Source organism: Botryllus schlosseri, chromosome 11 (genome assembly GCF_051294905.1).
Source record: "Botryllus schlosseri isolate E-star chromosome 11, Bs_hap1, whole genome shotgun sequence".
In the NCBI taxonomy this organism is placed as follows: domain Eukaryota; kingdom Metazoa; phylum Chordata; class Ascidiacea; order Stolidobranchia; family Styelidae; genus Botryllus; species Botryllus schlosseri.
This window is the reverse complement of record NC_137246.1, coordinates 2,012,137-2,037,051: the sequence shown is the minus strand read 5'-3', so window position 1 is coordinate 2,037,051 and position 24,915 is coordinate 2,012,137. Positions and strand designations below refer to the sequence as shown.

General features: G+C 39.3%; 2 protein-coding genes and 1 pseudogene across 5 annotated transcripts in view; all 3 read right to left on the bottom strand.

The window, feature by feature from the left end:
* LOC145449805 (tRNA (32-2'-O)-methyltransferase regulator THADA-like) overlaps positions 1-1,209 on the bottom strand; it is a 106,177-nt gene extending 104,968 nt beyond the window's left edge. For all 3 annotated transcript variants that reach the window (XM_080328235.1, XM_080328237.1, XM_080328236.1), the window contains exon 1: positions 957-1,209. In XM_080328235.1, coding sequence (XP_080184361.1) covers positions 957-1,209 — 253 coding nt within the window. The remainder of the gene's footprint in view (positions 1-956) is intronic.
* Positions 1,095-7,563, bottom strand: LOC145449807 (1-phosphatidylinositol 4,5-bisphosphate phosphodiesterase gamma-1 pseudogene; annotated as a pseudogene). The gene has a single exon (XR_013918355.1). The product of XR_013918355.1 is annotated as a 1-phosphatidylinositol 4,5-bisphosphate phosphodiesterase gamma-1 pseudogene (transcript).
* Positions 7,564-9,303: 1,740 nt separating this feature from the next.
* On the bottom strand, positions 9,304-24,304 carry LOC145449822 (isocitrate dehydrogenase [NADP] cytoplasmic-like). Its single transcript, XM_080328260.1, has 9 exons — positions 24,120-24,304; positions 23,718-23,894; positions 19,559-19,673; positions 16,202-16,307; positions 15,114-15,291; positions 14,105-14,256; positions 13,257-13,397; positions 11,326-11,488; positions 9,304-9,701 (listed from the first exon to the last, which is right to left on the bottom strand). Exons 1-9 carry the CDS (start codon positions 24,236-24,238, stop codon positions 9,617-9,619), a joined length of 1,236 nt encoding a protein of 411 aa, XP_080184386.1. The 5' UTR covers positions 24,239-24,304; the 3' UTR covers positions 9,304-9,616.
* Between the last annotated feature and the right edge of the window lie 611 nt (positions 24,305-24,915).

Sequence of the window (24,915 nt, the reverse complement as noted above, 5' to 3'; positions counted from 1 at the left end):
TTGGTAATCAAAAACTAACAGAACGTATGGTTACGGATGAAGCTATAGGCCTATGTTACAACCGTACTACGGCCTACTACATGGTCTTCAAGAAAGGCTTCTATAATGGGGATACCATGTTTTAATAGAATAACAATCTCACCAATGCATTTCACAGCACCGTGAATGATTCAATTTTGAATGCGTCCAAAATTCAAACATGGTGTACCCTACATAATGAGTTGTAGGCCTACTAAATACTAATACGGTAACCAAATTTGTGACTCAAATCGCAATCATAAGAACAATAGGTATTCGTGTCAACAAATGAGCAATTTTGAACACTAAACTACTAACGGATATCATTATTTGGGTGTGGAATAGTTTGAAAAGTATATGCTTTGATATAATGATCTGCTGGCTGTGAGGCTAATCGAAAGTTAGCGTACTGTAAATTCAAACATTTCAGTATACTATTTCTGCCTACAATAATGGTCGTTGTAACATTCCCATTACGCCACGAAGTACCAACTTGTGGTATTTTTCGGAAATTACACCTTCGAATGTATGGATGTCATTCATCAATAGCTTAATTTCAATACTTGTATCCTTTCTCTTAACATCCCTGGTTACTGGGGAACTGTACTATATAAACTGAATAAATTATTCATGTTGAAATATATTCGAATATTTTCGGCTGACACTTGTGGGGATAATGGTTATCAACTAGTCGAGAATTGGAAAGAACATTGCACATCAAAATCCTATCACCAAATGCGATGTCAGCATCACAAAATTTTGAATAATCGATGTGATGTCAGCATCACAAAATTTTGAATAATCGAGCTGATTTGCTGTCGTAAAATATTCGGATTTATTTCAATATGAATATATTATTCAATTGCATATTGAAGTTCTGTGCCTCCAGGCTCCAAGAGTCGTTTTAGGAGTTATATACGTCTTGAAGAAATACAGACCTTCCCGTATCTTCAAGGCAATGCGCCTACATATTGGCAAGTCCGACACAACCTTGTAGCTTCTGCCCTGCACTTTCTTAGGTTTTCTTCCCATCGCACACCTGCGCAATCCCACATCGGCAGTAACTACGCCAAAACCACAACACCTGACATTGTATTTAATTGAAAATGCAAAATCATTTATCAAAATATAGCAGAATAACTGAATATTACTAACCAAAAAGAGACAATTACGAGAGATTGTCAAAAGCATACCGTAAACTTGATGAACGAGACAAGTTATATGAGTGTTAAAGTGGAATTAGATCACAAAACTGCATAACTATAACTTGAATACAGCGCTGTTGACACTTCAGACATTTACGAGTACGATAACAAACAATTTCAATCGACACAGGGCATGGTGTACCGTGAGGAGAGTGGTCTTCAGATCACATTTCAATAAATAACACGGAGTGCGTCCTTTACAAGGCCAGAAAGTAGCCTCTTAACAGCAAACCTTCGAAACAGATGGGTTTTGAAACTTGTGAAAGCTAATACTAAAGTTAATATTTCGTGCATACTCAACAGACTTGGACACCTAGAAGATTATCAGTTTCCAAATTAGATAAGAATGACACGTTTTTTTTTTTAATAAGATTAGAATTACCTGTTTTTTGCAAATTCGATTGGAATTAGAATCGCCGAAATCTTGGACATTGAATGAAGTTCAGTTCGCATCAAATCAGAGCTCATATTGATAAGCATGCTGGACTCGTTTCACACTATACAGTTCTACTGTGGGAATTTCAGGGAAACCAGAAATTGGTTCCACGTTAAAATGAGAGCGTTGTATCATTTCACAAATTCGTATTAGAGAAAAGAAACATTTCACAAATTTGATTACAATTAGATTACCAGCATTTTGATTTAATTAGTCTAGAATTATCTAGTTGTCCAAGTCTGCTGTTCAGAATATGAACGTAGCCCGTGCAGCGAAATATTAAACTGCATATAATATGGACTGCTAACGATCATAATTTGGATAAGTAACTTCCATATCCTAGCGAGGAGAATATCATCGCTTATTTTTTTAACAGTTTAAAGGGTCAGAAACCAGAATGAGGAAATAGTCATTGGAAATCGAAACATGGCTTAGTAGCGTGTTATTGGGTCATGAACAAGGAAACTCTCGACACACAAACAAGAAATCTTGTGCATGAAATTACTCACAGCATACAGTAGTCATTAAGAAACTTGTATGACAAAACATATCAAAATGACACCAGTGTAATATAAAAGATTGAGGAAATATCTCAAAATGAGGAAGACCGTGTTTGTGGATCAATGAAGTAATATTATATCAGCAATTATCGTCACACAAAAACCTCATATCAAACTTGAAATAGTCCACCGTCCACAAGAATTACTAATGTCATTACTACAGTGAAGACCAGTTTACAATACAGCACGGTACACTGCTTATAATTGGCGCGATGATGCAATGAATGAATCACATTAATACTACACAGGAAAAGAAAAAGTCAATCTATAAATTATGAAACAGTGGCAAGCAAAACACAACCAACAAAATCACGCTAAACGGCATATTGGTTGGTAATAAACACTTGATATACTGCGAAGAAATTATAATAACAGCAGATTGGAGAAGTAACATTGAAAATGACATGGTATATAACATCCCGATTCCGACACATTTCTCAGTGATTTCAAGACGATAGTAAAAAAGGAATATCTAAATTCATTACAAAGTGGATGACCAATGATGAAAATAGAAGATACCAAAAATAGTCAGTGATTACAGCAGTCTACCATAAAAATAACATACAGAATTACAAAGATACAACAATCTCAAGTTTCAGAATTCGACAATGTATAATCAACTGTGATGAACGAAAGGAAAGGTTGACTTCCAGTATTAATCTGACGCATCAACGGTCACAATGGTTGTTAACTCGCGAGCATCAAATGACCGTCAAATTCAAAGCATCACATTTCAGCTAAGCCGCGCAATTCAGAAAATTAACCATGTGTATGTGTTAGGTACAAACTAGGATGCTCATGGAGAAACAAAATTTTTCACAGGTGATAACTACATTGAGATTTACACCTTAATCGGCACACTCATCTTCAGTACATAGTAACGTAGAAGAGTTATTTATCCATTTATCCCTGTAAATAGTATAACCAAAGACGAGGACAAGCCTGTCTAACGATGTCTCATTTCCAAAGCAATCTATGCAAACGCTCATCAATTTAAATTGTGAAGACACAACCAATATGGTCACTACTGCACATTAGAATTATGATCACGAAAAAAAGTGTCACCGCGTCATTATAGATCGATGTGTGGAATTTGCTACAATAAAGGCATAGGCCCTGTTATCAACCATAAATAGAAATAACCAACCCACGGATAGATGTGAAACATACGACTTCCCTGTTGGCACTCAGAGATGGCTAGAAATTACTCGTAGCTTCGTAAACAAACACGGCGATTACATACATATTGCGATCTGCTTATCGAAACTGGCCACGAACCAAAGGTGCTGCAATAAATAACCATAATAATAACCTAATGTGGGGCTTCGCATTATCGCATCTATCGGTAGTTTAGTTATCAATACTGCAATGCATCGGATTAAATTTTTCTGTTTTTCTGCTTCAAGGTTTGTTCCATCGAGAATATCTTTTTTTGCAGTTCGATTTGCTGCATCTGCAACTGTTTGTAGCGCGGGTCGCGAGTATCGGCAAACGACGCCAGCCTTTGCTGAAATTCGCGATTCATTTCCTTCATTTGCTCCAAGATCTCGTTCTGCTCCTCGCCTTCCTTCTTCAAGCTACGAATATCGATATGCACCAGCAGAGACGTCAATTCCAGAGTCTCGCTGTATTCGTTTTTCAAGGGGACGGACCGGAACCCGGGTCGAATCGCGGGCACCGGAATTGTCGCGTGCGCCAAGACGTTAGGCTCTCCGAACATGTCCTGGTCTAGAACGCTGAATCGCAAAAAAGCGAGTTGGGAATTATGTATCGTGAAGTCAAACGATTCCAAAAATAATGGATTCAAACCGTTATACTCCTTTTTCGGCGTTCTCACCTTTTTATTATCATATTCACACCCGATTACTTCAACCTCCACACACGGACATGACAAACTCTTCCCAGACTTAGGCAAATGCCTCGCGCCCACTACTTGCAAATTAATCACTAATGGATCGACTGGATCGTGCTTGCTCTTCAAAAAAGGGTTAAATTTGCTGTCGCAAAAAACCTCGGGTTTTGGTACGAAGCCGCATCTTCCGTTCAATTCAAATCTCGCTTCATTCAACTGCATCGGTCTGTCGCTAGTTTGGAAGTTCAACGCGACAAGCTGCGATCCAATGTTCCACAACGGAGTGGGGTTATAATTGGAGCTGTCCACTCTCGTGCCTTTCGGGTAGATTCTGGAGAATTGCCGTTGGTTGTAAGCGATCAGCGTTTGGCATTTGTGCTGGCACGCGTATTGCATTGCCTTTGCTTCTGGGAATGATGACATTTCGTACGCGGGTCGCGTGTATTTAGCCCGCGGGTCTTCCTGAAAAGTAACAGGCCTGCAGTATGCGACCAAGTCTGACAATTCCACGGCGATGTGCTTTAATTTTTCATTGCCTTTTTTCAGTTTTGCTTCATCTTCTTTTTTATCAATCTCAGCTTTGATTTTATTCATCCAATCATGCAGTTCGTCTTTCGTATCAGTGGCTAGTTCGTATCTACAATCGCCGTTTGCGGTTTTAATGCGGAAACAATGGCTTTGATGGCCTTTCGCGTCCGGCATGAGTTCCATCACGCAATTCGCTAAATCAATGGCGCCTTTCTGCATCTCCCCTAGCACATTGACCGCGTTTTCTTTCGCTTTTTCGCTGGCGATTTCTTCAGACGAAATCCCTTCGACGTAACTGCTCGGAAAATAGGCGGACACTTGCGAGTTTAGATCTCCGCGCCACCAATTTTGATCTTCCTTGACCACGTGGGTTATGATGTCGCCTTTGCAGAAAGACAGCTCGTCACTACGTTGACCTTGGTAGTCAAAGAGAGCTCTAAATAGTAGAGTTTCCTCTTTCACGGACGGCAACGTCATTTGGCTCAAGAAATCTTTGGTTATCGGATAGGACAGGCTGATTTTTTTGTATAATGGCGTTGACTGGTAGAACGTGACACAGTCTACTAGAGTTTCGAATGAGCAATTCGCGATATAATACAACCTCCCTTCACGCATAATCCTGCAATGCTTGATATCTTTACCGGCACGGAACGAAATCGCAAATTGATCATCGCGGTTTTGACCTTTGCGCACCAAAAACGCCCCATCTTTAGGAATAGCTCTCAAAATTTTTTCAGCTTTCTCCCGATTTACATCATCGTGATACCAATCTTTTGTCTCGTGTAGATTTGGTTGCGGCACCGGGTCAGTTAACGTAACGTTCAGACCATTTTCTCTACTCTCCAAAGGGTTGGATTGGTAATAGCATATCAGACTGTATAAGCTGTCAAAGTACACTTGCTGAAATATGTAACAGAATACATTGTCGTTTTGCGTTTCGGAGTTGATGACACAGTGCTGAATCTGACAGTTGTTGACAAAAGTCAAAGTGTATCCCCCTTGTACTTTACGGCTCTCGCGCACAAGGAAGCTTCCGTCGCGTGTTCCATAACTTTTTATGAGCTCAACAGCGGTGACTCTATCGATATCACCGTGATACCACCTTTCCCCATAATGCAACTCTGTGACATCTGTGGTTTTAGATTTATCATTCAGCAAAGAGTAATTGAGCTTATTAGCGTCATACAGCGGTTCTTGAGGTTCAGCGCTCTTTGGTCTTTGCTCTTCTGTAAATACAAGTCTGCCTTCCGATAGAACAAAGTAATGAAGGTTCCACTCTTTCAGAATAGAATCGTATAGATACATTAGCCCGTTTTTGACGGACAGACTCACATCGAGATTGTCCAACGTGTCGAAATCACCGTTGAAGACTTCGGTCTGACGATTACGGTCTGCCAATTTCTTATGCTTGATTATTATTTTTCCTTTCAAGTCTAATGGTGAAGGCAGTGTGCTATCATCTCTCGTAACTGGCTTTAAGCACAGCATATCACCGAATACGTCTTGAAACATAGTCGCCATGTGTCTTTGTTGCTTCAAACTACAATGATTTTCGATCGATAGGATCACTGGTAAATTCGAGACCACAAACGCATGCTTCTTGATGGTTTTGAGGACGTCGAAAAATGGAATTTTCGTGGTTAAAGTGTGTCCGTGGTATATGCACGGCATGCCATTAGCCCCGTCCCAGCAATCAAGCTCAACGCAACGACACCCCATTCGTAAGCACCGCGCATACGCTTCGCAAGATGACTCACTACGTAATTGATCTCCAGTGAGGTAAGTGTTATGAGACGACGAAATCCAATACTGAGACATGGGTTGATTTAGCACTGATTCGTCGTAATGCAACTTTTTCGGGTCCCAAATCGAGTTTTCAGGGCTGAAAAGGTAGGCCACCATTTCTGCTTTTGAAAGAGGGTCGGCGCGAGTGTCCGCATGTCCGTGATACTTGGAGAGAAAAGTTTTAACGGTCGCTAAATCTTCAGCCCATTTTTCCTTTTGCTCCCTTATCAGAAACTTCTGCAAATTTATGGCTTCGAAACTGATTTTATCTTCTGAAAAATTGATGATGAACTCCAAAATCTCTTCCTGCGCGTGTAACATGATGTCGTAATAAAGCTTTACAAATTGTTGGAACTGTATGCCGCCTTTACGATGAGTATCAACCTCGTGGAAAAGATCTTTCAGTACTTTCGTGGGGAGTGATTTCGCGTTTACATTAGGTAGCCATGCCTTTGCGTTTTTCAAAGTAATTTGGTCTTTGCTCGAGATCTGATCATATTCTTTGCGCAGCCACCATCTCACTTGCATGGGATAAGATGCTTCCAGAGTGTCACTGACAAGATAGGTAATGCCATTTATCCACACATCTACTTCTTGAGGATTTTGAGCAGCGATAGACATGACTTTAAGGTTGAACTCTTGGCCGTAAAATATTGAAAAGCATAGAGTGCTATCAATGCGTCTTGCTTCATCTTGAAGTCTTTCAAAGTCTACAGAATCTTTTCCACGTCTGATTTCTTTGATTTCGCGGATGTCAATAAAGCCTTCTAGAACTTGATTTCGCAACCAAATTATACGCCTGGTGTCCTGTTTCACGTAGAACGTTCTGTCGTCGCTTTTCTTATTTTTAACAGTTCCGGAGAATTTCTTCATTACATTTCCGGCTTCGAGTCGTTTCAAGATGCCTTTCAGTTCCGACTTTGGGAATTCAGTCTTTCCCAATGACTTCACCACAAGGTTTTCGCTTTCCCACGGATTCAACATGACTGCTGTCGCCGAGTTATGCCAGCAGTGTTCTCAATGCGGGCATCAGTAAAATGCCTTACGGAGACGATAAACAATCTATCCTATTTACATCCATAGTACTGAACCATCAAATATCTAAGAATCAGCAGCCAACTTAATAATGCACGTAAGAGAAGCAAATAACATTCACACATCGACAGTGCTTCAGCGCTACAGTGTCCGCAATCAACCGCTACGATTGCCGACTGCAAATGCCGAATAGGCCATGGCTGCGGCAGCAGATTGCAGCTATCGTCTGAGCCATTTCCTCGAAATTGTATGGAGTGAACAAGTATAGAACAAGCCTCCCAAAAAAAATCATTGATATACGGCTCGAAAACAGTGAGTTGAAAATTTTGAAGATACATGGATAATTTATGAAAATTTATTGATCTCCTATTAATCTATTTTGAAATTTTGTTAACATTAATTCTTTTGGCCGGAGAAGAGTAACCGGTATGGGAAAGCAGAAATCGATGTCAGACTCTGGCAATGTGTACCGCTTGCTCGTTAATTATATTGTTATCACAACAGACGTCATTTAGCAATATAAGGTAACAGCACTATGTCAACGTTAAAGTCCAAAAAATGCTTGCCTCGGCTCGGGAAGAATCTCACTTTATATTGCATGAATATCCTCAGTATCAGTTTATTAAGAATTTCATCATTTCAAAGCACCACAAGACTGCGATACAATGAAAATTAGAAAGGTATCATTTGCTAGGATTACCATATTTTGGAAATCTGAAAAGAGGACACTTTTTCAAAATTTTCAGACTGACAATACTGGAGTAAAATCCGGAAATAAGGTAAATTTTTCCCAACTATGTGAAAAAACGTCAACTTTCCGGCTCAACTCCCGAAATAGCCTCCGGGGCGTTACTTCATTGCTGGATTAATGTATCTCAGTCGAATTTTACCATATATTTAACCAAAATTCTCAAAAAGAGGACAAATTCCAAAAAATAGGACAGTTAGGCGTCCTCCGAGGACACTTTAAAAAAAGGACAAATCCTCTTAAAAGACGACGTATATGGTAACTAGAGGCCGACCGATATTCGATTTTTGGGCCGATACCCAACACCTTCACAGATATCACCGATATATTCAGCCGATATTCAAATAAGGTGCAATCTACCTCAAAATGCGCATTTATTTCAACTGCTTTACAGCCTTTGTCACACTTGAACATGAAATAAACTAAAAAGGCCGCATCTGGACACCTTGAAAGTGTAAGCTATATGAAATACGATATAGCAATATTCCTAGTCTAGTGGTCAAGGATTATAATTTTCTGACTTCCTCTCACCATGTCGTGACGTCACGAAAATTGCCAATATTTTTTCACCTCCAAGCGCCGTTACCGATAATTCTTTTAAAGTCTAATATTGACTCGATATTATCGGCGAATCGATAATCGGTCGGGTTCTAATGGTAACCCTATCGTTTGCACATTTCCCTGTCTTTTCATTGTAGAGCAAGGTCGTGCATTTGAACACCTTCCTATATTTTCATTAGGCAATCTTGTATTATGTTTTGATCTGATCAAAATTACAATGGAGATCAGTATATCAGAATCAGTTTATTAATATTTTCATCATTTCAAATCACCACAAAACTGGCTGATATATCTATTTTGTATTGGAAAACACAGACCTTGTTTTCCATCACATGTCACCTTATTTTGTCCCTTGTCCTTTTATGTTATATTCTTCAATCAGTGTCCAGTGTGCATGTCTCTTCTTCACATCACCTAGATGTGGGTCGGCTCTATTTCCGAAGACTACTCCATGTCGTTGGGACACTTTCCTTTTTTATCATGGTAATGCAATCTTGTGATGAAATTTGATAACTGAACTGACGTATTGTACGAATTTCCCTCTCGGGCCCCCTGTCCATACGCACTAAATTCGATTTCTGTGTGATTGAATAAATATATTTGCGATCTCTGAATGCATTACACAATGACTAATAATTAATACTGGTATTAATGATATGGCTGAATGCACGGAAAACTATAGATATATGCCATATATAATTCGATCTGGGTTAAATAAAAATTAAAATCTGGAGCAGCAAAGTGATTAACGAAGCGTGCTGTAACGCACGTTGAGGTACAGTTCATATATATACAATTCTTTCCCTTCTGAAAATTTGGTCTACAATTCACCTAAATGGTACTAAGAGCTCGAGAGAACAGCATTTACTACAACTTCGCCCCGCCTAGTCATACGGCGGACATCTTTTTCTGCAGGTTTTCGGCGAGCTTGTCAAGGAATTCGAAAGTGTTCAGATAATCCTCGCGCTTGATGCTGCAATAAGAGAGACATAATACATACATCAGTTGGAATTCTCCATATTGCATAACCATAACCTGTGCGAGTATGCCGGAGTGGTGAGCGACTTTACAAACTACTAATCTAGGTAGCTGACGGCCAACTAACTACTGTTTTTTTATGTAACAGCTGTAGTTCTAGTTGCAGATTTTCAAAAGTGTATAGTCCTACTTTTGCATGTAAGTTAGTTGACGACAGACTACAAAAGGCGCGTCTTAGTTTGGCGTGAATCGCGATACCGCTGTTCTGTTGTGTGATGTTCTGCCATTGCTTGCTCAGAGTCATCACTACTAGCAGTGGCCTAGCCAGGGGTGGGTTTTGGCAGGGTTGTAATGACTTGAGTCGCGATTTTTTGGTGACTCGACTTGACTCGAGACATATTTTCAAATCCGTAAAATGGCTCGACTCGAGTCATTGTGCATGACCCGAACCAAGTCATGTGACTCAAGACTAGCACGGCTAAAACAAGAAGATTAGTAAAGTTATCACATAATTGGATTTCGTCTATCAGTCCTGATACTCGGAAAATAGGGCCAGAAACTGTTCAGACTAAAAAAATTATGTATGTGAGCCATTCCATATCACTCGAGCAGAGTTGAAAAAGGTGGATTGAACTGATTGAATTCAAAACTGAACAGTAAACATAATGACTTGGACTCGGAATCAAGTCAAAACAATGTTATTCGGACTCGACCCTCTACTTGCTGACTCGGCGGTGAATTGAAAATGACTCGACTTGACTCGAGTCAAATCTATAAAAGTGAGATTGACTTGTGACTCGGAACCAATGTGACTTGCTTACAACCCTGGGTTTTGGGAGTAGAAACCCCCCAGCATTTCCAACTCGCAACCCCGGTAAATAACAAGTTTCTCCAGAATTGAATCTAATTAGTTGTGTTATAGTTAGTTGGTTGCGGATTTTTGAAGTTGTAGTTGAGCATTTTGAAAATCCAGTAGCTTGTACAAGTTTGGTGGCGACATGCTAATTTGCCACTATAAGAGACTATTGATGACCATTCCAGGTAGAACCAACCAACATTTTTTCAAAACCTCACCTTATAGACATGACTTTCATTCAAAGTTTCGTCATATGTAGACAATGAATGCCCTAACAAATAACATTTGATTTCAGCAATATCCGATTAGCCATCGAGATTTTACCAGACCACGACAAATTGTGTTTTTTGTGGTCATTGAACTTTATGAAAGTGCTATTTCTTAACAGAAACAACTGAAATGACCATAGATTTGGGTGACAGCTTCAAAATAATCTCGTGATTAGTTACACTATGTGATTATTGTTAGTAAAGTTCAAATATGAAAACAGATTTGCTAAAAATAACCATAGGCCATAGGTTAAATGACTCGTGAAGATTGGGAGTTTGGGACTCAATGTCGGTTTCACCGATAAGAATCCGCGGAATATCTACTTTGCCGATGAAAATATTTACTTAAAACTACATAATGTGGTTTCAAAACCAAGAAGAACAGATATTTACTAGCGGCGGAGTAACTTTAACCAGATTTTTGCATTTCCCGAATAAAACATGGGCTAATGCATTCAATTCAATAGCAATACTTCATCCAACACGATTCTTACTTGGAAATGCCTTTGATGCAGGCCGCCAAATCCTTGGTCATGAAACCAGCTTCAATGGTCTCAATGCACGTCGCTTCCAAGGCAGAACAAAACTTGCTCAAAGCTTCATTTTTATCGAGTAACGCGCGGTGGGCGAGACCACGAGTCCATGCAAATATCGAGGCTGCAAGGACATGAAAACTTATAAATCAAGCACAGAAACGAAGCCACTGGTTGTTCTGAAACAAAGTTCTACTGGTGGTTTTAACATGGTGTGTATGAAGACCAGGGTTGTAATGACTCATGACTCGAGTCGTAACATTTCGTTTACTCTGCTTGACTCTAGTCTAGGGGTGTTCAAAAATGCCATTTTTCCTCAAATTGTACTGGCTCCTTGATAAAATTGCTAGGTTATATAATTGAAGCCTGCACGCCAAATTTGGTATAATTCCAGCCAGTAGCCGCATTGCTACTGGAGAAGAAAGTTTCTATTTATTGTATAAAGATGAATAAACAATAATTTCAAAATTTTCATTTCACCCCATGAAAGTGTTAGGTTGTCTATATAGAAAGGATGTTAACCAAATTTGGATCAATTCCAACCAGTGGAAGCGGAGTTATTGCCGTCGAAAAATTTGGATTTGAATAAAATAGTATTTACGGTGAGCACACCTACAATGAATAATTAAAGAATTGGTCACCGTAAATACTATTTTATTGATAATCAAAATTTTTCGACGGCAATAACTCCACTTACACTGGTTGGAATTGAACAAAATTTGGTGTGTAGGCGTAAATTAGGTAACCTAACAATTTTATCAAGTAGCCAGTACAATTTGAGAAAAAAGTCATTTTTGAACACTCCAACTCTAGTCATTTTCTTGAAAACAGAAGGTGACGTGACTCGAGTTATTTTGTGTATTGACTTGTACTCAAGTCATTTTATATGCTGTGATTCAAGTCTCGTATATCAGGACCGACAGTGTAAAAAATAGGCCCAGAAAACGTCTTTTGATCTGTTTGAATAAACATGTGAAGAATGAGAAAATTGAGTATATTATGAATATGAGGCCATCCATATCACCCAAAAGTGAGTTGAGCCAGACTTGAGCTCGATAATGAACAGTTTACACTATGACTTGGATTCAGACTCGAATCTCAACACAGGGACTCGGACTGCTGCCTCCTAAGTTGGACTTGGACTTGAATTGTGACTCGGAACCTTGTGACGTAGTACCAACGCTGATTGACATGACATGAAGAACACGCAGGTTTGTCGCATTTTGATTTACTATATGGAATGGTGTGATCAACAGTGCAGAGTCTGATCAATAAATGTAACTTCTAATGCATAGAGATTACATGCTCCCCAATTCCAAGTATATTACTTTATCCTAACAACTGTAACAAGGTTTTACGCCTGGGGCCAAATCAACTTAAACAATGGCAGTGCACCAGCGGTGTCCAAACTATGATACGCGAGCCAAGTTATATTGGCCTGCAGTACATTCTGAAAGTATAACTACATACGGCACTAAATAACCAAATTTCAGTTAAACTCTGTTGGACTGAATAGTTTCAACAAGAAATTAGACCAGTCGATGTGAATGTTTGGCGGTTCAGAAGTTAATCAAAATCAAAACTTCTGCCTTGCAGTCACCAGAATTACCTATTAAACTGGATCGATGATTCCAGAGGCAGCCTCTAAATTACTGTAAAGGTTTTGTCTGCTTCTGTCACATAACAAACACTGCCATAGTGTGTATAAATAAGCTAATTAGTAGTGAAGGCTGAGATTGTATTGGATTTCGGAGGACTAGCTTAGTCATTCCACAAGTAAAAAAGGCAGAGCCTAAATATAACAATTACACATATGACACATATTCATATGGTTCCCTAAGCACTATTGGCTGGCATCGCCAAATCTTTTCTAGTCCAGCGACTAGCGTTACCTATAGGATTTGTGGAGGTCTCTTTTCCCTGCTGATGTTGCCTGTAATGCCTCGTGACAGTGCCGTGAGCAGCCTCGGCTTCCACAGTTTTTCCGTCTGGGCATATCAGCACGGACGTCATCATACCGAGCGATCCGTAACCTACAAAACAATAGTCAGTACTGCGTACGCATTCAAATAAGTGCTGGGCAAAGCTACAAACGTTAATGGAAATACCACATTTCCGAAGTCGTGGTCATCCTACAAGATTGTCACAAAGTTCAATGAAATCGGTATCGTGAAAAAAATACCAGGTATCTTTAATGTGATGGATAACAGCCATTATATTTTTTGTGGTCACATAAAAGGTACATATTTGAACTTTGACATGTTACATTCTATTATGACGTCATAATGAGCAATACTCGAATACTCGACTCAGAATCGAATCACTCAGGTACTCGAATTGAGTAGAGTAGATGAGAATTTCTTCGAGCACTGAAATTACACGCTCCTAGCCACTAAGAGTTAATTTATCAATAAGAACTATTGGGTTTGATATTATTTTCCACTGTGGAAGGCTGTTGGTGGAAATCACATATCTGTGAAGTCGTGATCAATACACGCATTGTCACAAAATGCAGTGAAATAAGTATCGTAGAAAAATTACCACACTTTCTTTACTGTGATGTAGAACTTGCATTATATTCCATGTCTTAGCATAAGGTACATAACATATTAAAACTTTCCAAATCATACACACTGTTAAAATGTTATAACGACTCATAATCGAATGCTCAACTGAAATCTTATCACCCGATTCAGAAACGAATCACTCGGGAACTTCCAAGTCATGTGAAAAGCAATACCTTGCGCGACAGAATCGGACTGGACGTCTCCGTCATAATTCTTGCAAGCCCACACGAATCCTCCTTCGGACTTCATGGCTTGCGCCACCATGTCGTCGATGAGGCGATGTTCGTACCAAGTGTTTTGGGCTTCAAACTTGGGTTTGTACTCGCTGCAGACAGACAATTTCCATCGTATCAAACGCGTCTAGTATCAGAAAGCGTGGCACGCACAGATATGATCAAAGTAGTTACCTTTGGTACTAGAGTAGAAGTAACACCGTAAATTTCTACTCAAATACAAGTCAAAATCAGAGTAAGTAAAAAAGTAAATACTCTGGGCCTAGATTTCCTGAAAACACTGAAGAAAACTGTCAAGTAGAAGTAGAAGTCTAAAATCATAACCACCTGAATTATGAGTGCAAGTTGGCAATATCTACTTGAATACTCCGAAAAGCAGAAGTAGGCCTACTTCGTTACTGGCCGCTTCTGGGTGCACAACGGGGTTGTTCAACATTTTTTTTCCCAAATTTTTGCCAAAAGAAAACTTTGCATACCAAATTTAGTTCAATTTCAACGAGTAGAAGTGAAGCTATTAGAGTTGAAAAAGTTTGAATTTATTACAAATTATGTAAAAAATATTACTGGATAACCCATCAGATTGTTTAGTTGTCTACAAAAAGGATTCAAAACAAATTTGACTCAATTCCAGCGCGCAGAAGTGAGATTATTCGAGTTTTTAATTTTTCTTGGATTACCCACAGTGAATACTGGCAGGCCTACTATTTTTTTCCGAATTATTCAAGATTTTAAACTTCAATAGCTTCGCTTGTAACAGTTGAATTTGAGCAATATTTGCTGCGCATGGTTTTATTACACGTAGGAAGTGAACCAAATTTCGTGTGCAGCGTTATTTTAGCCAACCTAACAATTTTAGTTGATCGCCACAAAAATTTGAAAAAAAAGTTATTTTTTGAACAACCCTAGTGCACATGTCGGCTACCGTACTTGAAACTCCATAAATGCATACCTTTCGTAGATTTCCTGGAAGATATCTTTGAATCTTCCGTCGTACTTCTTCAAAATTGTGTTTTTCGTGCTCAAATACAGAGGCCACTGTTTCTTCAAGGCGTAGGTGAAGCAGCAATGGGCAAAGTCTCGGATGGACTTGTCGGTGTTGTACATGGCCATCGCCACACCTCCAGTTTCTGACAGAAATGGATCAATTATTGATAATTTCATATCACCACAAGACTAGTTGACTAGATACAATGAAAAGATAGGAGGTGCCGAAATGACTTGGAGTAGTCTTTGAGATCAGACAGCCACTTGCGCCTAGGCGATGTTCACAAAATTTGGTTCAATTCCAACCAGCGGAAGCGGAGTTATTGCCGTCGAAAAATTTGGATTAGCAATAAAATAGTATTTACGGTGACCAATTCTTTAAATATTTCTTATAAGTGTGCCCACCGTAAATACTACCGTATTTTATTCAAATCCAAATTTTTCGACGGCAATAACTCCGCTTCCGCTGGTTGGAATTGAACCAAATTTGGTGAACATCGTTTCTATGGACAACCTAACACTTTCATGGGGAGAACAGAAAACTTTGAAATTTTTGTTTATTAATTTTTATATAATAAATAGAAACTTTCTTTTCCTGTAGTAATGCGGCTACTGGTTGGAATTGAGCCAAATTTGGTGTGTAGGCTTAAATTTGGTAACCTAACAATTTTATCAAGTAGCCAGTACGATTTGAGAAAAAAAAAGGTCATTTTTGAACACTCCTAACGGACAGCAGGCTGGGACAGCAGATAATTCTAGTTGGGAAATTACACCATGTTGTACGAAATGCTGCTAATCTAATTTGTGAAATCTTTTTTAACTCTCGTTTTCATAATACCCTAATTTCTGGTTTTCCTAAAATACTATGCAGAGCTGTGCAGCGTGAACTGTGATTTGACAGGAACTGAAGTTGATTCAATTGTATTTGTTTTAATTAGGAATTCAATTCAGTTATTTTAATTCTGATGTAATTTGGAAGAGCTGAAAATTCTCTACTCCAACTCTGGATATAAGTAACTACTTGTCGAAATCATCACAACTGATGCGGCATACCTTGAAATTGGAAGACTTCATACTCTTGAGCGGGATCGCCATTATCGGGGGTGAACTTGATGGTGAGCTTCCCAGATCCGGACGCAACGAAATCGGTTGCTTTGTACTGAATATTGAATAGTTTATTCATATTGAAATAGACCCGTTAGGGGTAACCGTCATTAATTACTAGAGATTTCAGAAGAACATTGTATATTAGGGTTGTCCATAATTTGGAAAATCTCAAAATTTATGCGTATCCATGTCTCATTTTATAGGATATAAGTAAAAAACGTCAATGAACCTGCAATAAGCTCACAGGAAAGTCGTTAACATTTGTCTAAATGCGTTTGAAAGTAGCTGCCGTAGAGTGGGCGTGTCAGCGATCATAGAACGGGAAGCAGACTAGTAATCACGAAATCACGGCGCTTGATTGGCTAATCTGCTATGCTTCAATGATCATGCCGGTGGCGGCTTGCTGATCAGCTGGTCAAGGAGTCGGCTAACGGCGGTGGTTCTGTAAGCGCATTGTAGGTTGCTCCGCAGATAATGATTTAAGATTAATTCAGAACATGTTGAGTGACGAAATACATGATGAACAAAGAACAGCTGCTTCTCAAAAACTTTAAATACATGACTTGATGGCTTATTGTGAAGGCAACCGTTGTAGCCTGTATGCCTCGTTTTCATCGAGGGAAAGCACAAAAACACGAGAAGAAATATTACAAAGGCGCTTATGCAAGTGGCGAACGAACTTCTAGTTTCAGAGGGAATGTTCCTTGATTGAATACAAATATAAAACTTGACACTGACATTACTGTGTCTTATCTTGTCGTGGCAGCCTATATAATTGAATTCTTAAAAGCTGTACGGGCTGGATGAATCAGCCATTTATGCTTGGCACTTGACACATTCTTGCAGCATAATGAATCATACCCGCGAGTGCTGTCCAAGTCCTCAATGATGCCCCGGAAAAAAGGTCTAAAGGCAAGCATAGACTATGCTGGTAGGACCAGCAAAAAGACTGTTCGCTTGCATTGTTTAGCATGTCCATAATGAATCTTAGATCATTACCGGCTGCATCACGACTAATGCTTGAATCAAACCAGACATGGACATAAAAAAGAATGCATTGAAGCGGTGCGGTAGTTACATTTCTTTAGAGTCCCAATGTAAGCTACCTGGTCGGCCCACATATCTTCTGAGCATACAGGATTGTGTCCAGAATCCATCTCACATGGTGTGCTGCACCAGTTCGGCGATAACTAATATACTTTACCTGCACTGCACCCAGAAAAGCAGGACCACTTGGCGTAATCTCAATCATATCAGACAGGTATTTCTGGGATCTATAAGTTAACCCTTTGCGACCGGCGGACCAGTATACTGGTCCGCGATCGTTTAACACGGAGGAGTGGTTATTTATTCTAAGATAGCTCGACCTGCATTACTTTCTAAACTGTAACAATCGATTTATATGGATAGTTATTATGAATACGCATACATAAGACCATGTACAACCTATTATATCAATGTATATCCTGCTTGAAATGCAGATTGAACACGCAAAAACGTTTCCCGAAAAAGTGAATTTGTAATGATGTTCGCGTGAATGAACGCCTGGAATATAAACCATTGTATCTTCCGTTCTAGACGTCATATAACCAATTGCAGTTATCTTCTATGACTTGTTGTTGGTCATACTATTCTATGAAAGTCCTTATATCGAAGATTAGCACGTAGAGATGTTTCAAATCGACGTGAAAGAAAGCAATACCTTATTACGTAAAAATCATGGCTGCGTAAGTTCATCCGACTCGTTGCGGCTTCAAACAGATGTACAATTGCTTCAGGCAATTGCAAATTGTACATATGGTTGACCATTATCCTGGCATATTCATCAATATCCCTATCATGGGGTTTAGTATTGTATAAGAAAGCCGACACCAGCCCTAACACTACACAAATAAGCGTGAAAGTTGAGCTATTTTGGTACCAGAGCCTGTAACAACAACATCATATAGAGGCAGTTATATATCGGTTTAGATGGCACACGAAGTTACTGTTGGCTTCTATGATTACTGTTGATCATACATGGAACATTAGCCGTGTAGAATACAGTTCAAATTGATGTGAAATAAAGCAATAATGTATCACATGAAATGACTTCTCGAGCGTATATGGGCACTGGGCAGTGTCGAATAGGCCAATATGTGTATACTTACGAATCAGTTATGCAGCTGCAAGTTACATATAACAAGCCACTGGGGTTGATACCACTTCAATAGCATGGAGATATATAAAATAGTTACTATGTTATGAAGAATTGGAAGTGAATTGCCTTCCGCAAGATTACGCGATTACATAATCGATTATTCATCGGCGGCGGCCGCGTGATTCGGCTTATCATGTCTACCTTTCCAAGATCGTAGTGCTGGGCTATGAAGCGCTATAGTAGCGTGTAATGTCTCGTTGGAACGTAGAGATTCATGCGAAACGCAATCAGGTGGTCATATACCAAGAAAGAGCCTAGGTATGACGTTAGGAGATATAGTGGAACAAAATTGTACTTTATTTTCAAGAAATCGAGAACATTTTCTCGCACACCGCTATTCCCTCTGGCGTCTGAGCCGTAAGAGTATCTCAGACCGCTAGGCGGCTACTTCAGGTTTACGGCAATATATTGGACGTCGATTTAAGCCATATGGATGACATTTTATCGTCTTTTTTGTGGATACAGTAAAATTTTGGTCAGTAGGCCGGCCGATTAGAAAGGGTTAACAAGCATTCGTTGTTTCACCTCTGTCATGCCTGCAAGAGGGTATTGTTGTTCTGAACCTATCGTTATCTAGTTTTAACACTAAAAATTCAATGACCAAGTGTCTCATTTTATTATTTAATCACCAACGTACAATGCGCTTACAGAATCATCATTGCCGTTAGCGTACTTCTTGAACTAGTAGAAGCACATAATCAGCAAGCCGCCGTGGTCGTGATCATCCAAGCATAGTTGATTAACCAATCAAGAGACGTGATTTCTTGATTACTAGTCTTCTCGCCGTTCTATGGTCGCTAACACGCCCACTCTAGGGCAGCTACTTTCAAACACATTTAGACAAATGTTAACGACTTTCCTGAAAGCTTATTGCAGGTTCATTGACGTTTTTTATCAATAATCTACAGAATGAGACATGGATACGCATCTTTTTTGAGATTTTCCAAATTTTGGACAACCCTATTGTATATCAACAAACGTGTCATAAAATCTGACGTCACCGGACTGAATACTAGAGTAATCAAAGCGAACAGATTACTTATGCTTAAACGTTCACGCTTCGACGATATTAAATGCGAAATTATCAATAAAATTGTACGGACCTGATCACCGTAGGCGTGTCTGCCGATGACGATGGGTTTCTTCCAAGTGGTCACAAGCCTTGGAATGTTGCGGCATATGATTGCTTCACGGAAAACAGTGCCTCCAAGTATGTTTCTGCAAGAAAAGAATAATACAACTGATGGTACCAGTATACAAAAAACATCTGCTAGTTGTTGATGATTACCCCTTATGAGTGTCAGGCGAAATATTCGAGTTCATTTCAATATGAATGTACTATTCAATTGTATATTGAAGTTCTGTACGTACCGAGATGTGTGAATTGTGATTACTAGTTAGTTGGGATGGACACAATGATTTGAGTACTTGAATTCAATATTAGTATTGATATTAATAACACAAGTCAAGCAATGCTAATTTATATGTTTCTTGCACCGAAGATTTTTTTTTCAAGATTACTGTTTTGTATCATTTTGATATAATTCATTCACACCACAGCATCCAAAACATGTAGCCAAGGGCTACACTCCTACACATGTTCCGAAAAACGACATTTCCTTAATCAGTGATCAACCTGCAGCGTTTTCACAACGTGTTATGTCATATTTACGGTAGACGCATAAAATTATCTCTGCTCAACTTCAACTGACAATAATTTTATGTGGTCAAATAAAAGGTAGATCCACATATTTTAGCTTTTCAAATTTTTTCCATGTGACTATGACGACACAATGAGCAATACTCGAGAACTTAACCCTATGTTAAATATTCGGTTCTCAGATTCTCAATTTTTCCCAGCTTCAGTAGTTAGCCTCCAAATTTAGATTACGCCACACACAGATAACAAATTCACTGAACCCCGTAGTTTCAAACACATGAACTTGAATGTATCACTGCGATTTGGAAGGTTGCATCCTACCTACAGTAGATAGGAAATATACATTGCCAGGATCGATACATTTGCAGTTGGAAAATATTAATCTGACATTTTAATATCAGTTGATTACCAGTTATTGTGATGAATGAACGATTTATTGTCGTGACATAGGCAGTGCCACACAATACGATTTTAATTTATTTGAGTTACCGGCCTAACAAATAACCTGCTGTATGGATTATATTATATTGATCCACGTTCTTTGTTCAAAAAGGAAACATATGCTGTGAACGGCTTTTGACAGAACAGCTCATTTGCGGTACACAGAATAACTATAGCCTAGGTGAGAAAAATGATACTCAAGTGTAGTGAGCTTAAGCCGAACATCCATTGAAGTGATTTGCGAGTCAAATAGTCACACAGACATAGGCGCCGAACGCTAATTTTCCTTAGGCATGCGAGTTCGATGACGTCACAAAGGAATGACGTCATGATCCGACGGAATTGAAAATTAGGGATAATATAGCATCAATTCAGGAGAGTTAAGTGCCTGCATAAATGCCGATTATGCAATATCTTCGTGTTAACAAACTTGCGCGTATGATAGGCTTGTCAACGAGTCCGGAAGTGCTGTCAATTAACGAGTTCCTGATCGCTAGCGAACAATTAAATACGCGGCTTATCAACGCGTATTACGCAACCTCGGCGACGATTTGCGCAAGGCAAAATGTCAGAGTTGTTATGGAATGTGTTCTATAATGGCACCGATTTCAGGTTGTTCAAACCTTTCCCGTCTTTTACAACTCAAGCCTTGACAGTTGACACACATCTTCTGATGGTTATGTTTAGGTATTAGCGGAATTCACTTACGCATGCACGGCGCACTCACAATCGCACCTGTCTGCGGACATTCGATATTATTCAGGTCAGCGATGTCGCTCTTTAATTACAATCGCTAACCAATAAACACCTAACGGCATTGTCACCAAGCCATCGAGAGATTGGAACTAACGCATGGTAGGCTCGAGAGATGGGAGCCAACGCATGCTCGGCTCTAGACGTGATAATTGGCCAGCGATGATATCTTTTGTACCAGGCCTGTTGCAGATGCGATTGTGTAGGCAAGCGATAATATCGTGCGCGCCAATGCAGATGCGATAGTGCAGGCAGCGATGGCACCGGACCTACTGCTGATGTGATTTCATGCTCTAGGCTTGTCGGAGACGCGATAAAGCAGGCAAGCGTCCAAAACGCTGATTGCCGAGCGCACGGCAATCAATGACACAATTTCGCGATCATCTCAGCGGGAGATCACGTCGCGTTACATTGTGCACAGACAAATCTCGTTAATTGGCAACGCGCTTTTAGCTAATTGGCCGCGCGCAACGGGTTACCTCACTCACATAAGCGGTAGCAGGTAATGTCGTAAACGGAAATACATTACGATTCGTTCTAAATAACACAATCGGGGTTTATGCCGATTCATGCCAAACCGAATTCTAGGCATGCCGCATGCCTAAAAAAATGTCTAGGCATGCCTGGCATGCCTTGCATGCCCAGGTTCGGCGCCTATGCACACAGAAGATCGTTTCTTTCCAGTAGGCCTACATGAAAGCGGTGAAAGCTGCAAACATCTTTACCACAGCATCAAAATTATGTCACATACCTCTTCAAATGACTGTATTGTGTCTCTCATAAGTCTCATTGTATATTTTACAACGTCATGGGCCAATACCTTGGTAAATACTAATTTAATTCACACAGATGTCAATCTGTCCAAACTACTATCATGTTTCACTGCCAGGGGCATACCTAGGCCTACCAAATATATATAATATGTTAAGTTGAACAGCACCAACCATGGACATATTTCAATCAAAAGCCTTCAAGTGATTGCTTACAGTGTCATAAAATGCTTATCATCGAGGTAACGCATGTAGAGTATACAATCAGCATAATCTACTCAATTTTGTTACCGGTATGCGACCGTAATTATTTTGCTGACTCACCAACCATGAGAAATTGCGAAAGACTAGGCAGTAGTTAATAATTGATCAGGCCGCAAAGAGGATAGAAAGATTACAGTGAACTCAAATGTTTGCTTTAAAGCAGACAAGATTCAATGACCATGAACTAGGGTTGTAATGACTCGAGTCACATTTTTGTGGTGACTCAGGTCATTTTTTCAAATACTTAAAACGAATTGACTCGAGTCTTTCTGTGCATTGACTCGACTTGTACAATGTGAGTCATTGTGTATGTCTCGAACCAAGTCATGTGACTCGAGACTAGGACGGCTAGGACAGACATTTCATTGTAACTTTGAAGAATAGTAAAGTCACCACATTATTGGTATTTCGTATATCAGTGATATGTGGAAAATAGGGCCAGAAACTGTTAGGATGGAGGAAAATTACAATATTATAAATGCGAGCCATTCCATATCACTTAAACGGAGTTGAAAAAAGTGGGTTGAACCTGATTGAACTCATTCCAAACAGTGAACACAATGACTTGGACTCGGACTCAACCTTCTACTCACTGACTTGGACTCGACTCGGTGGTAAATTGGAAATGACTCGATTTGCTAAGAGTCAAAACTATAAAAGTGAGATTGACCTGTGACTCGAATTGGTCGGAACCTTATGATTTGGTTACAACCCTGCTATCAACTTCAGCCCCTGGCGCATTCCCATGCAATTTCTTTCTTTTAAAAGTTATAAATAATCCTCAAACTCTCTAGGCTACAGCCTATTGATTCAGAGAAAATTAACTCAACAACTAATATACTGCGGTCTACACAAAAACAACAATAAATTGCTATTATCACATTAATTAAAATGCCAGCCATCCCAGTATGTTAAAATATGAGTTTAATTAATGCGAATCAAACACAATGTCTGGCAAATCTGATCATGTGACCATACTTCACTTTGAAAACAAAACTTGTTTCAGATTAATACACGTTGAACACCTCACATCTTGTCAGAACAGTAACAAAAATATTTGTCAGAAAATTAATCAAGATATCAGCTTCAAGATTGCTTCAATCGTCACCAATGCTTAAAAAATCACAGGTATATATAATATACACATGTTTAGACTAAGGTCTTCTGTTTAGAAGAGGGAGTTATTTTTATAGATCCAAAGTTTATATTAATGTTGCGGGATGTATATTGAATTTAATCGAAACCACATGATTGGATTCAACCGGTGAATTGGTTATTGATATGTCTAGTTGAGATTGCCTTTCAACTCTGAAACCATTTGAAATTGTAGGTAACGTCACCAGCATCATAACTTTTCATAAACATCACTAATACCTGATTGTTCCATTCGGTGATCGCCACATCTTCTGTAAATTGAATTCCGTCACCCTGTTTTCATCTGGAGTAATGGTGGCGCACTTGATGCCGACATTGTACTTTTTAATCGCTTCCGCGGCTTCTACGGTCACTTGGTCCTTCGTTTTATCTCGGTGTTCAACTCCGAGATCAAAGCTGTAATGGAAACAAAAATATTGAAACAGTATAAACTCATAAGCACAGTTCCAGTATATAAATAATTTCATCAGATTAAAACAGATTGAGTGTGATACAGCGAAAAGATGGGAAGGAGCTAGGCATGCACCGAGGCTAAGACAATGTAAAGAAGAGGCATGCACAGTGCACACTGAATGAAGAGTAAGCTAATAGAAAGTAACGTACACAGTAGATCGTATTTACCATTTGATATCCAGATCTACATAATTCACAATAAGCTTCTCTTTTATTAGTTCCCAAATGATTCTTGTCATCTCATCGCCGAGCATCTCAACAACAGTTCCACCTTGAATTTTACCCATGATTTATAGTTATTTTTTCGGCCTATTTATCCAGTTTAATCCTACTGCAAGAAATAAACTCATTAATTAGCTATTGGAAGAGATTCTTCGATTGTTGGTATTCTAAGTCAATCTCTGAGGTAGAAATAATATATTCATATCGACATATAAACCAAGCTGGTGATACGACGGCTGATATACAATGCTCGTTTAAATTCTCTACTAGTTGCTGACGATTACCACTGACGAGTGTCAGCCGAAAATATTCGGGTTTATTTCAACATGAATATATTAGTCTATTCGTAACGCAAACTACCGTCGCTCTGAAATCCGCTAACTCACTGACAGTAAGCAAATTTTAATCCTCGAACGGTGAAAATGGAGAGTTCGAAGTCCACGTACCGTTTATGTATAGGATAGCCGTAAGAAAACGAGAGTGTGCCAATGCAGCGAAGCGTGCAATCAACAGTCCCATTGCAATGCCGAATGGCACCGAGTGGAAATGTACGTGGAAATAGGAATTTGGCAATGGCATGAATCTCGGTTGTCCTCCGCATTTCCGTTGTGGCAAATGGATCTTTTGATTGAACACAAAATTAAATGCACTATTCGTGAATTCGTGAATTCTCGTTGAACCGTCGACCATTTGTGAAAAATACCGAGTTATTTCATCAGTCTGTTTCGCCGGAAGAGACCGG